The sequence below is a fragment of the Cariama cristata genome, unplaced genomic scaffold (assembly GCF_000690535.1).
Source record: "Cariama cristata isolate BGI_N322 unplaced genomic scaffold, ASM69053v1 scaffold6162, whole genome shotgun sequence".
In the NCBI taxonomy this organism is placed as follows: Eukaryota; Metazoa; Chordata; class Aves; order Cariamiformes; family Cariamidae; genus Cariama; species Cariama cristata.
The window spans coordinates 26,894-41,382 of NW_009604951.1; the positions used below are offsets into that span (position 1 = coordinate 26,894).

Below are 14,489 nucleotides of genomic sequence, written 5' to 3' on the forward strand. Positions count from 1 at the left end.
AATTGCTCCTCTACCATTGAGCTTTGACAGAAGAGACTAGAATTGTTACAGAAAACCCTAATCTAGTCTTTAGAGATTAGGATTGGTGGCTTAAAGTAGCATTGGTTTGTTCGTGTGCCATAGCGTGCCAATTTCTTAGTTGTGCCACAACAGCTCTTGCTGGGAAATCGATTAATGATTAAACAAATACACACAGACATACTCAGCCTTTTTTTCTACTTTGTTTCCAGTTTCTTTTAACGTACCCATCCCATGTTCTAATTACAGTGACGCCCACAAGCAATTGTACTGAGACTCTTGCGGGAGTGACAAGCTTTCCTTCAAGTTTAAAAAAAGTTTTTTAAAAAAAAAATTCAGAGAAACTTGTTTAGAACATTCATCACCCAACTAAACACTCCAAATCCAGGAAACTTCAAAGCTTAGATTACATGTGAGAAAATCCACTGGAAACTGAAACAGTAATTATTGTTTGGAAAGTGCAGAGTGTGACAACAGAAACATTTGAGCAAGAAGCAAGAAGGGCTAGCAGAGCTCCTAAGTTGTTCTGGACTCCTAGCTCTCTAGTCCTGTCCCTGTGCAAGCTAGGGAGCTGTGCGGCATGTTCTGCTTCTTTTCCTTTAATGTGTGCTGTGAATGTAGTCTTTAAAATAATTTTTAAAAAATTATATTTGCTGTGCTTGTACTTGCAGGGAGTTCTAGTTAGCACACTCAACTATTTCAAAATTTGGAAAATACAAGTTACTTATTCTAAGTGAGTCTTTTTTCTTATTATTGCATTCTTCATTGTGTGCGCATACCTGGCAATTTCCCAGAACAAAGTACAAAATACCAGCTTTCTGTAAATGCCAAGAATTGGTCAAATAGGTTATTGTCACATGTCCACATAATTATTTATGTTGTTAGCAGTTATCGTTAATAAATCAAAACACTAGCGAGGATATATTCAGAGGTAAGAGCTAAATCCAAATCTCCACTATCTTTTGCTCTGAGTGAGGCACCTAATATCTTCTGGAAATTGTGAAGAATTTGGGAGTGATGCTGTGTTTGAGGAGCTGTACAGAAATAACTCTGTACACTTTGAAGCGATTAAATGCTACCATTTGGTAGCAATAGATTTCTTCGTTACTCCCTGCTGATAAATGGAAGTCTGAAAAGATGGGAGGAAAGTGCAGTTTCACGCATGTTCAAGAAGCTGTTCAAGGGTGGGAGTGAGCTTTCTCTGATACCTTAGCAAGTTCTTTGCTGAGTTAGATTGTCAGATTTGAATAAAATTCTGTTTCTGGGCTATTGAAGGACTGGCAAGTGATAAGTACACAAACATTCATTCTGCTTTTCATTGACTAGCCCATCTCTCAAGCCAGATGTGTGCACCCGAATGACTGTCTAGAACCTGGGCTGTACATTTGCTGGGCCAGGGCTAGGATACCTGTCACTTCTTTGTGTAGTAGCTAAAGAAGATTTAGGTACTCTGATTTTAGGTTTAAGGTTCAGGTTCCTCGCTGGCTTGGCTGGAATGCTACAAATAGATAGAATTGTGCTTAACTTAGATTCTAGCTCTACGTTTTCCATGTTGTATATTATTAAACTCTCTCTGGCCATGTATGATTGATCTTAATGAAGTGGACAAGGGCCAAGATAGTGAAAAATGAGGTCTGTCAGGAAAAAAAAAAATAGGAAGAGGGAATAGCTCTTCTGTAGTCTAACTTATTAAACAAGCACACGAACGGAAGTGGTGGGATTTGGAAAATATTGTTGCTTTTGGCTTGAACAATTATGAAAGCAATATTCAATAATGCAGAAAACTCAAAAGTTCTGTTCTTTTCTCCCTTCCTTTTCCTCAATCTCTCTCTTCCACCTTACCTGCCCGTTTTTGGCTCTCCTGTCTCCCCTAATAGGTGCTGCTGCTGATTGATATCCAGGTTTCTTATATCAACACCAACCATGAAGACTTCATTGGCTTTGCAAAGTATGTATATAGAGACTTTGTTGTAAAGACACTGTCAGGTTTTTTTTTGTTTGGTGGTTTGTTTTTTTTTTTTTTTGAACAACTAAGTTCAAAACACAAGTCCTGAAGTATGACAGTGAAAGTGCAAGCTAGAAAGTCCCAAACATGCAGGAATACAAAAATCCTCAATATACACAGTGTTGAACTCTGTCCCACTTGTTAGGGGATTCTTCACTCCAGTTCACAAGCCTGGTTTCACTGAAGCTTATATCTTAGTTCTGGAATCATACGCATCTTGGGAAACAGCTTTGGCAAGCCAATGCCCTCGCTGTATCCATTTTAGGACCACAGAAATGTATAATATTGGTGGTCTTTCCACATTGTTGCTAATGCATGTTTTGGGAGCTGTAATTCCATATGAAAGAGTTTTGCTCAGAGTAATGGATGTCACTGAATTATAAGTGTGCCTGCTGTTTGGCTGTAGAGAATAATAGTAGCAGAATGCCCCGCAGGGCCTGGTTTGACGTTCTCCTCACTTAATTGAAAAGGCTGTAAGAATATTCTCCAGAATGTTCTCCCTCAGCTTCCGGCAATTTGTGACTCAGGGACTTCAATACCAATGTTTTGACACTAGTAAAAACATTAAAGATGTCTTCAGTCTTTGAAGAGTAAATGTTTGTTCAGTCATATTTGTGCCATATTTGCCGTAACAGTGTTTCGAATCGCAACAGGTTTCATCCATGTGGGATGCTGGCAACAAAGTTTGGCACCACAGTACGTATTGTACTGTGACCTGTTCTAGTTAGCACTGTGAAGAGAGGTCTCATCTTTGGCAGTATGCCTTGAAGGCTTTAAAACATGGAGTTCAGTAAACTGAGAGGGGAGAAGGCGAAGCCAGATGCTGTTTATGTGTTTGGTTTGAGCAGCTTTCTCTAGAATTGTTTGCAGGTCCTCAATATCTTTATCAGTTCTCTTGACAAATGACAGGATGTTGTAGGAATGGTAGCTGGCCTTCTAGAGGTCAAGATAACAACCTGCCTGCTATTTACTTCTCTTCATCCTTTTCTGACAGGAAAAAGCCTGCTAAAAACACCCCATATATATTCATGGTGTGTGGTGTGACCTTGGGAAGTCACATAGGCCAACCTCCTGCTCAGAGGAGGGTCAATGCTGAGTTCAGACCAGGTTATTCAGGGCTTTGTCCAATCAGATCTGGAAAACTTCCAAAATCTGAGATTCTCTAGCCTCTCTATGCAGCCTGTTCCAATGCTTGTCTCTCCTCACTGTGAAAAGACTTTTCCTTGTGTCAAGTTGGAACCTTCCATGTTTTATAGTTTTGGATTCTGGAATGCCAAGTGTATCTGGAGCTATTTCATTATGTGTCTCCCCTGGAAAAATCCCCCTCATGGATGCTGCTGCTGGGGCCTGTAGTTCAGTCCGAGGTCCTCACTGCTGTGTCTTTTCTGAGGAGTTGCAATGCCCAAATTCAGGTTTTTGGGAAATCTGCTTCCTCTTTTGCCGGTTGAGATCTAGAAATCCGCAGCCACTGTGCACGGGGTATAAACAGGTAACAAATGGCTCTTCACTTAAGTTCACTGATAGGTTTAAGCAAGTGTTTCTATAGGTTGAAACTGATGGGAAGGGAGGTATCTTTGACTTGTGCTCAACTGGAACAGAAAAATTGGATAACTAAGAACAATTTAAAATGTAAAATATATTAATTTACGAGCTAAACAGTAGAAAATACACATTTTAAACTATAATCGTTACTGTTAGAGCAAATATGTTAGAACTGGAAAATGAAATAATTTTTGGGTAGCATATGGGCTTCTGCAGTATCGAAACATGCTGGACTACATATTCCCTAGATTCCCTAATGTTTCCTTTTTTTTTGTGGAGTCTTCTAACCAGTTGTCTCATGTGACTGCAGTGTTTTATAAGCATAAGTCCTGTGAATCTTGATCGTAAGAATGAGAGCACAAGACACTTCAAACTACCTTGTGGCATTGCAGGGCCTAAGGCAGGTACAGTGCAATGTAAATTGACTTGAGAAGGATTTAGGAATGCCAGTGTTTAGAACAACTTTGCATAGTTATGAAATTGTGAAATCTTAGAATATTGATGTTTGTCTTATTTAGCAGAAGAAGTGGTAAAATGTTGGGATTGAGTTTGTTTCTAGTTGGTGTAACTCAGACATAGCTACATGCCTCGATCTACATAAAGAGTAAATAGGGAACCAATTACTGGACTATTTCTAAAAGGCATGAGTTTCTTAGTATGATGTTAGTGATCTAATTAGCTTTCTTAAGGTGATAAAATAAAATAAATAAACACCCACAAAAAAAAAAACAACCAAAAGAATGGCAGTTAGGTTTCCTAAAGCCATCTCGTGTGTTTCTCAAACAACAGATCAGAATTGGTGAGTGGTTAGTGCTATGTTTTCTGTGTGCATGTTGTTTAATCATAATTACGCACCAAAATGTATGCAACTCAGACGATGCACCAGAACCGTGCAGTGTTGTTTGGTCAAAAGCATCTGGATGATTGAGAGCTAAGCCCAGTGTAATAGGTGCATGGAATAAACATCCTTGTGGATCTTCTCATGCACAGCATGTGGACTGCTGGTTTGATAGAGTATAACCTGAAGGGCAGGATGAGAATTGGACGGAGTTGAGTTTGGTCCTTCAGCAATTCTTTGGAACAGCAGCTGTGCACAAAACAGTTGCAGAATCGGCCCATAGGCTGTGATCCAAGCATGTCTTTATTTCTTACTCTTTCAGGGCAATGTTTCTAGCTGATCTTGTATGCTTTTTTCTTCAGTTAATCAATGTCTGGAGAAATGGTATAATCTAATCCAAACAAAACTTCCTGTCACCAGTGGCTGCTCTGGTGGTTGAGTAGCCAAAGCCTGCTCTGTGAATGCTTTTCTTCCTCTTTCCAACAATATTTTAATTTTGTGGCCTAACATTTACAAACCACCACATAATGCAAATGCTTTCAAAATTAATGGCAATTTGTATGTTTTTGAGATGGGAGTGTGTTTTTTTCAGGAACTGGGATTACCAGAGTTCAAGAATTGAGTGAAATATTTTAAATATGGTTTAATTTCAGATATGCTCTATGCTTATGTGATTCCAGCATTTTGAACCAGCTTTCCGATGGCTTCATCCATCGGTTATATTTACACCCTCAAAGTGCATATAAATATTAGAATAATATCCAAAACAAACCATCAAGACAAAGCTATTAAGGAGCCTCCAGCAGGGGAGGACTTTGTTGTACTGCACTAAATAACAGAAATGGCTTGGTTTTTGTCTCTCTCGAATATTTATAGAGGCTACTGTTTCCAAAGTTACCCACATGAGCCATAATTTCTCTGTGTTTTTAGTAACCTTTACCAATCCAAGTAGGATGTTGTTACAAAGGAGATGATTAGTAGGAGCTGACTGCTGTGCATGTCCCTTCTGTCCTAAACAGGCAAATGTAAGCAGGCAGTCCTATACTGTAAGAAAAAGTAATTGAAATATGCACATATATGCAATAATTTTGCTGTGTTTCTTTGTTACTCTAGCTTTCTGTGCTGGAATCAGAAGTAACTATTACTGCTAAACTCTATTCCTTGGGTACTGGCTTAGTTCGAGTTTCTTCAGTATAACTCTTTTCCTCTGCTTCCCTTAGTGCCCAACAAAGAAGCAGTCAGGTTAACAAAAGTGCAGTGGGAAATCAGGTAGGCACCTAACAGAGAATGGATAATGGCATGTGCAAGTTAATCCAAGCTGTTTGGTTTTCTTGGCTGCGTTTATTTGTTGTAAGTGTACCATTTACCTTTTCTGCTTCAAACATACACAAAATGCGTCATCATCGCCTTGTCTTAATGAATTTTTCAGAGCCACCTGACTTTCATTGTTATCATCATTTATTGTTTAATATTTCTGCTACTGCTTGCACTGCTGATTAGCGTCTCCCCTCCCATACCATTTAGTGCATTGAATCTTTCATGTTACACATCAATGTATTATGTCATTAACTGCAAACTTGTGAATTTCAGAATCCAAAATGCTGGTGAGTACTTGCTTGTGTGTGCTTTGTCATAGTTGTTTTACTAGTTCTTACATGTTCACAGCTTAATAGCAGTGAAGGGGTAATTCGGCAAGCAAAAGTGGATTGCCTTTCCTCTTCTGAAAACTTTCAGTTGAATTCACGAAGATGTTGACTATGTACCATACGTCTTTCTCAAAGTTAAACAAAGAATAACTGGTTGATGGTCTCAGATTAATTAGCATTTTCACTGAGATTCATTAATGAAATTACTTGTTTGTTTCTTTTTGTCACTTAAGAATATGGGATTGATTCTGCAAGATGCTAAGTGCTCCTGAGCTTTGTTTCTTTCTTTGCTTTTGTGTGGGCCAGGGGTGCTCAGTACTTCACAGGATCAGTCCTCTTTTTGCTATGAGATGAAAATGCTACAACTTTGAGGGTTTCTGCTCACTTTGAGGGTTTTGCAAAGTCTTAAACAGAAAGAAAATATTACAGAATTAGTACATACTTTACAAGGAAATAAAAAATTATAGTAAAAATAAGAAAATGAAATTTTGAATAATTAATTACCAGTATTGAACATCCTCCTAATGTTTTCATGTGCAATTTGATCAAACAGTGCTCAGGAGGTGAAAGGTCAAGGTTTTCAAAATGTGACCATTTAGTTTAGATCCCTCAGATGATAAACCTGACATTTCAGAAAGTCTCCTATTCTGCTGTTGTAGATGAAAGTTCTAGCATTTTTTGAAAACTTAGTCATCTTTTGGGGGATAGAAATTGAGCCTCATCCTCCCACCAGGAAATTGCTACTTATTTTTGAGATGTTAGTTAAAATAATCCATTAACTTCTTGGATGTGATGGTTGCTCACAGCCTGACCAGCATGAGTGGCATTTTTGATGTAATATATCGTTTGGACTAAAAGGTCTAAACACTGAAATAGCTTCAAAGACTAGTGTCTCCCCTCTAAGGAGAGATTTTCTTCTTATCTAGCTGTGCCGGAAGATGTGTCAAACACAACAACCGTCATCACTTTGGAGTGTTCCATAAAGGAAAATCAACCAATTATCTGACTGTTCAAAAACACACAAATAAAAGGGATGATTTTTTAATTGTGAATGTGCTCTCTTTAAAGAAGTGGAGAAAAAGCTTGGCATTTTGAATTAAATATTGAAACTTGATTACTTTCGGTATAAAGGACTTTGCTGAACCTTTCATTTTAAAGATAATAAACAGATGTTTGTAAGTTAATTGTTTGGAGTTGAAAAGAATGAGAGAATGTTTCTGAAATAAAACTTCATTTTTGCAATTTGCTATTTCAGGGAACCAATCTACCGCCTTCAAGGCAAATTGTACGAGCTAAGTTCTGTAAGCTTTATTGTTGCTTTTTCATTTAGCTTCTCAGAGGGCAAAGTTTGTCTCTAACTCATAGATTTGTTGAATACTTGCTACTAATCTGTTTAATGATAAACTGTCTTGTCTGTAACACTTCCTCAACAAAGTATAATTGCAGTTCATCACTTAACTGCTACTAACCTGCTGTTACAAGTATGAACTAGTATAACTTAAAATGTTGTAGAAAACTTTGAATAAAATGAATATTTTTGTAATGTACTGAGTTTCTCAAACTAAAATGACTAATTGGTGTTTATTTTATTATATAACTGGAAAGCAGTTTTTATCTGATGTAAGTGCCTATATTCATAGTAAACCTCTTTCTGAAAGGTGAGCAAGTAAGTTTTTGGTAACCGAAAGGAAACATTAGCTCTTGCGTAAATGAACATGCTATTTATGGGTACAGGTACTGTTCTTGGTGTTTTGTTTATGTAAAGGGAATACTTCTGATAGAAAAAGTGAGTTTTATTAATAAACTTAGAAATATTTAAAGCCTTTTTTAGCATTCTTTTCATAGCACCGGGAGGATCAATATATCATGGACAGACTCTTTTCTAACCCTTCCACCTCATGAGTAAATAAATATGTGAATGCCTTTAATATTACTAATTAGAATTAATTGTCTAAACAGCAGTTAATATTATAACAAGTTACTCCTGGTTCAGTGATGGTTAGGTATAAGAAGTAAATCTCGGTGTTGCGTGCATTCTTTGGTAATATCTATGGTGAAAACATCCACATTTTTCCAGTTTGTTGCCACATCATCAAATTATATTAGTTATCATTTCAAACAAACTTAAACTAAACTTATGTTCAATAAAGTAAAAAGGACTAGGCAGCACTGATTCTAACAGCAGTTGAATTGAATCTCTTGGGAGGGGAGGTCAAGATCATTAAGTTTTCCCAAAATAGTGGGATGCTCATTTGCAATCTATCGCTTTTCCTTTTTGTAGCTTGCTTTGAACTGGAATGATGCAGATAACTATTAACCATTTCTGTATATGAGAAATAAGATGAGCGCAGCAATACTGCATTTTTGGAAGAAGTGTAATGCCAATTCCTCTTAACATGTTTTTGCTCCTTTTTCCTCTACTACTAATTTATCCTCTCACGCTTAATCTTTGGCCTTTTTTGTTTGTCTTTTCTTTGCTACCGCCTGAGGTTTTGACCTGACTCCACAAAGTTTCTTTTTAAGCCACAGGTTAGTCTGTCTTCTAATTTGCTTGAAATAATCAGTGTAATGCTGGGTTTTACACAGCACACTAGCAAGGTCTGGTTCCTGAAAGCTTAACTGTGTATTTTGTGTGTTGAGATTTGTTTTGGTGACTAAAATTTGGTGTTTAAAGCTCCCCTTCATGATAAACCTTTGAAGATGAAAGTGTCGTTCCTCCATGTGCCCAACTGATACTCTGTATGTGAGAATGCAAGATACTTAAATTATAGAGGATTATATATAATTTATATGAAATTCTGTTTTGTGTTTTACTTCTGTGGCAAAATCTGCTGCTGTGCTTGAAGTGTAGCCCCTGTAACTGGAGAAGGGGCTTTATCAGAACTAGGAGTTTCCAGTCACTGTCCAAGTGCTTTGGAGGTTTAGGTTCAAAGGCTTTGTTTGATCTGCCTCTTTTACAATGTTATGCCAGCAGTCTGATTCACTTGTTCTGGACACAAGTACCATTCAGGCCCCATTGGTTGGCCTGAATTATAGTGCTAATAAGTAACTTTTTCCCTAGTAACCCCTTTTTTGTTTTTTCTTTTTAATTCTGCTTCGTAGCATACTTTGCTGCTTTTTTTCTTCAGATATACTGAAGTCCTGTTACCTTGCATGACCCAGGAAAAAAATGTGCTTACAGAGTTTTTTTTAAGCAAGTAGATAGAAATGGAAACTTGTGTCATGGTCAGTAAGGTGGTCATGAAAAGTCATGACAAGGCTGTTCCGTTAAGAAATGCCAGTGTTTCTGTAAGAGAGATGGTGCCCATGGACAACTACGTGATGCTGAATTTTGAAATATCCCAGAATGAGACATGCTGCTGTTGAATTTTCACCTTGTCGAGGCTAGAGAGATACTGCTGTTCTAAATGGCCTTTAATGATAATTTTTTAGGTTAAAATTCCCTCATAATTGACTTGATCACCTCAGTCTTTGTTTAACTGCATTTGGAAGCATGTTTGAATTTTTCACTACTGAGTGCTTTGCTTCAGTAAAGACTAAATTTTTCATTAAAGTAGACGTGTGTTTATGACTTAAGCCACTGTCATTATTTTTAAGTTATGTGTTATATTGTGACTTTTGGGGAAGCAATGTCACAAGATCTTGTTTGTGTTTGGTATCGGAACAGATCTGATCAGTTTACACTCTGACATTTGGCAAATTACAGTGAAATACTGTATTAGCTTTCCCCTCTAATCTGTTGTTTCTTTTTAGCCTCTGTAGTGCAAGAATCTTCATAATTGAACCCAAAGAACCAATAGCTTGTAAGGATGCCTCACAGAGTAGTTTTTGCAATTTTTATTCTCTCAATGTGCTTACTGTTTGGTAACACGTATTGTTATGACAGCGACTGGAAGATAGAGTAGTGCTGGGAATTGTATGTTCAAAATTATTTCAATGGACATATGTAACACAACTTTAATAGAGAGTTAGGTTAACAAATGCTGCTGCTTGTATTGTTGTGGAAGTAGCCAGTCTCATGATTTTCACACTTGTTTTTCTGTCTGCCCAGTCAATTTCACTTCTCTCTCATTTATCTTGAAATCATCTTCCAAATACTTCTTTTAAAGAATTGGAACGTGTTCTGATTCTCTAATGTATTTATTTTACAAATACCTTGTTTGATTTAATGGAATTAATAAGTCATGCGGCAATATGTAAAATGTACTTATTGTGTCAAATCCTGCTTTCCTGTTTGTTCGTGAAGTGGTGGAGAATAAGAACAACAGATATGATTTGGATTTTGTGCAGCTGAACTATCAGAAAATTACTTCCTTCTGGTTTGTTCATGTGCATTTGTACCCTCTAAGTTTCATTTTTCAAACACTCAGATTAGGTATCAGGACCCTGAAGGAAGGAACTGTGTCATCTCTTGTTCATCCTGTACATGGAGTCCAACTACCGGTCAGAATATTGTCTTCACTGACTTCTGGCAATGCCCATATTTTTCACCTTCCTGAAGTTCATAACTCATGTCACTAATATCCGGTTTGCACAGAGTGACATTTAGAAATACGATAGAAAATATTGAAATGGATCTCTTAAATCCAAACCAACCAGAAAACAAACTAGTGAAAACAATAATGAAACACACTACTTTCATTTTTCAAGCTGAAGTACTATACAACATAGCTAATACAATAGTTTAAAAAAAACCCCTAACACCCCCCCCCCCCCCCCCCATTCTCTCTTTTTCCCACCCCCCCCCCCCCCCCAACTTTTTTTTAACTTCAGATGTCTCTTTGAACATCTTTGCTGCTTATTGCCCATGGAAGGACACTTATTTCTAAAATGTAGCTTGAGTTATTTTTTGAGAAATTGGCCAGAGTCTAAGGTGTAATTCGACTTATCTGGAAAGTAAAACTATGTTGCTTAATCTCACTTTGTTTTGTATTTACACCTTGATCTGACATCTCCCTCCCCCGACCCCAACACTGATACTGAGTATTTTGAAAGTGTAGCTTTTTGTAGTTAACAAAATGTGCTTGGGAAACGGGAACAATTCAATGAAAAGAACATGAGGCTTAGCACACTAACCTCATCTTCTCTCTCTTGGTGTCCCCTGGAACTGCTTCCGAGTATTTTTGATAATTATGATCTGTTGTAGTGTCCAGGATATTTTAGAGAACACAGTACCCTGTTTTCCCAGAGGTGTATAGATAAACAGGTCTAGAAGTTTGCACATGATGAAAAACACATACCCAAGATATTGCTATAGCTTGGTGCCTTGCCTTTCATGCGGTGGTGTGTGGGAATGACAGCTGGATCTAATCCTCAGCACACAGGATTTTTGAGGAAACAACTGGCAAATTCCTTCCTTTACGAGACAGTGACCAGTGTTTGTATTGGCAAGTCAGCTCGTTTCTGTGCACACCCAGTGATGATTATGCATCTATGGGGAGATGCGTTGAACTGGAGCAAGACAGTCTTTTGGAGCTATGCAACTAATGTACTTCCTACATTAGAAGTATTAAAAGCTTTGTTACTTCTTAAATGGCTTGTATAGTTTAGATTTTAAAATCCTGGCTTGGTCTGTTCTGAGACTTCTACCACAAATGCGTTCTTGTCAAATTGAGAAAATTTGACTCTTATTAACATCCTGTAAAACCTACGGTAATGATGAGGGAAGGCACTGAATGAAATAGGTGGAGAGTGCTACTTCCATTCCCTTTTAAGTGCTCATCACTGGTAAGGTTCTTGAACATGCTACTCAGATGTTTCTTATGGTTTGCTTGTAGAAACCCCCTCATCATCCCCACTGTGACATCTGTCTTCCAGTCTTTACCCTCTCTAAGATGTGTGTCCAAACCAATTTTCAGTGGTGTGCTGGCCCGGCTGCCTGTGCTTCCTGTATGTGGATATGTGCTTTATAGGGAGTAACACAGCATTTTCAATTGCAGACAGCGTGGTTCAACAGCATCCTCTCTTATAGCCTCTTATTTCAGTTTCTTTATAACAGGAGAACAACCACCTTTGCACATTTTCTGTGAAGTATTTAGTCTGCTGTACAAATGTAGCTCACCTTGGTGTGGAGCTAAGTTCAAGTGGTGGGGAACCTTAATTTCCTGGATTTTTCCTAAAATTTCTTCCATTTGCATTTGTGTAGGTCAGCACAGAAAAAAATGAAATTCTCTTGGTTCCACGACTTGTTCTGTGGCAGCTGCCTGAAGGCCAGTATGCTGGCTATATAGGCATGTTGCCCGTTTCCTGGTAAAAGTTTACTTCAATAAACATTGTAAAATAAAATGAGGATTTGATGGGTAACCAAGTTCATATCAGTATGTTTCCCTTAACTTGCACTCGGACGAGCGTTCCATGTCTATTTGTACTCAGTAAGGCCCCCTCTCCACTTTTTTGTTTTCTTTTTTCCGCTCCATGAAGATGAATATTAAAAATAATGACAAACTTCTGCAGAAGCCTTTGTGGTACCGGCTATTCCATCCAGTCTACTCGTGCTATATGCTTGAGTCTCTCTATGGGAGTCATGTCCAGTTCCCTCATAGCTTACTGAGTCTTCAGAACCAAATCCATGCTTTCTCAGTGATTTTCTTAAAGGCTGAAAACCCGTAGACTGTTTTTGGATTTTCAGTGGTTTTCTTACACTGCTGGCCTCCTTGGTAGTGAGTGGGAAAACGTGATCATCTTATGTGAAGTGAAATTGATGCTTTTGGATTACGTGCATTACCAATGCTTTTACCATCTTTTCAGGTACAACTTCTGACCTCTTTCTTTGGTTTAGTTATCAAATATAACTTAGTCCCTTGCTCTGTGCAATACCAAAGCTGGTTTTTTAGGGAGCCTACATGAACACGCATGCTGAATGGGAGTGAATTCCAATTCTGAAACTTTTGTAGATGGCAAGGAATAGATATTGAGCAATGTTTTTCTCTGGTTATTTGTTGATATTGGAGTTAGAAGTCTTGTAAAGCCCTATGAGAGGAATGTCGCAGTCTCGTATCTCTCTCTAAAAGCAAGAAGAAACTAATGTTTGATCACACAAGTCTGTGTGTGTGGGACTTGGTGAGGGAGTTCTGAAGGGCTTATCTGAGCACTTCTTTCCATCTCAATACTTCATAGGCAAGTAAAGGGTGTTCCTGCGAGGAGAAACAGAATGGCTGAGGTTCCCTGCATCTGTGTGATTCTGTTGTCTTGTTTAGAGTATGATAGGACAGAAGGTTTGCTTTCTCATGTATATATTGGAAAACAAAAAATGTTCCAATAGATTGGAAGTTTCTGTATGATCCCTAAACCAGTTCTCATGACCATTCTCTCTTCTTTACCTCTGGAGTTGTCTCATTCCTCTTAAGTTTTCTTTTGTCCTTATTTCACTTTGCATGATATAGCTGCTTGCCCTTAGTATTTATAGGTATGCTGTTCCCATCTGGTCTTTCATCTTTGGCTTGTATCTATGTTACAAAGTTGTGCTTTACCTGTTTTCAACCCGATTTTTATTGCCGCCTTAGTGTGTGTTTTTTTTTTTTCCCCTCTTTTCCTTTCCTCTTCTACCATATGAGAGGAAAATAGCTCTCATATACTTCTCCTTACCACTTCCTATCTTAATGTCAAATTAACAGTAGAACACCTCTCCACTTTGTCACTTTATTCGACCCTTTCTGAAAATTCCCAATGCATGCCATAAGCTATTCGCTTTGCCAGAATCTAGGTGCATTTCTCCTAGTATCCAACTTTACAAATGACCATAACAATTACACTAGAACAGAGTAGTGGTATATAAAGTTGTATGGACCTTTACAATGTGTTATTATAGAGCAAATAAATATCTTCACATTTACATGATCCTTAATGCACTCATCCTTGCTGTAAGTACAACATGATAATACTTGGGCTTCTCTCTTTCTACAACTTTTTGACTGAAAACACTGTATTTACTTTGGTTTTGTTTTTCTTGAATGATAGGAACCTGCAGAAACTATTGAATTTGCCAGAGACTCAAAAAATGCACTTGTTCTTGTTTTATTTAGCAAGTTTTTATTTAAAAGAATGAATGCAGCAGCAGAATTATGTCAAGTGAGTAATGAACTCAACTTGTGCCTGACTGCACCTCTGCACAGGTCATCCGGAAAGGCTGGCTGACCATCAACAATATTGGCATCATGAAAGGAGGATCCAAGGAATACTGGTTCGTTCTAACTGCAGAAAGCTTGTCCTGGTATAAAGATGATGAGGTAAGGCACAAATAACTTTTTTTTCTACTAGGGGAAAAAAAACATTACTTATTCAGTCTTCTGATACCAGCTTAAAAAATGTACAGACTTGAACTGAAAGAATGTTTTAAGGTTTTACCTGTGTTCTTTAAATTTTCTGGGTTTGATTCATGGGGAATGCTGACCCTCTGAGACTTCTGCTGAAACGTTGATAACAAATACAGGGTGTTGTGTGG

General features: G+C 37.8%; 1 protein-coding gene across 1 annotated transcript in view; it reads left to right on the plus strand.

The window, feature by feature from the left end:
* Positions 1-14,274, plus strand: part of LOC104158200 (dynamin-3) — a gene marked incomplete at its 3' end in the record, with an annotated part of 40,923 nt that extends 26,649 nt beyond the window's left edge. Inside the window, exons 11-14 of the mRNA XM_009695785.1 lie at positions 1,896-1,966; positions 5,624-5,672; positions 8,573-8,578; positions 14,161-14,274. Of these exons, the coding sequence (XP_009694087.1) occupies positions 1,896-1,966; positions 5,624-5,672; positions 8,573-8,578; positions 14,161-14,274 (240 nt within the window). The remainder of the gene's footprint in view (positions 1-1,895; positions 1,967-5,623; positions 5,673-8,572; positions 8,579-14,160) is intronic.
* Between the last annotated feature and the right edge of the window lie 215 nt (positions 14,275-14,489).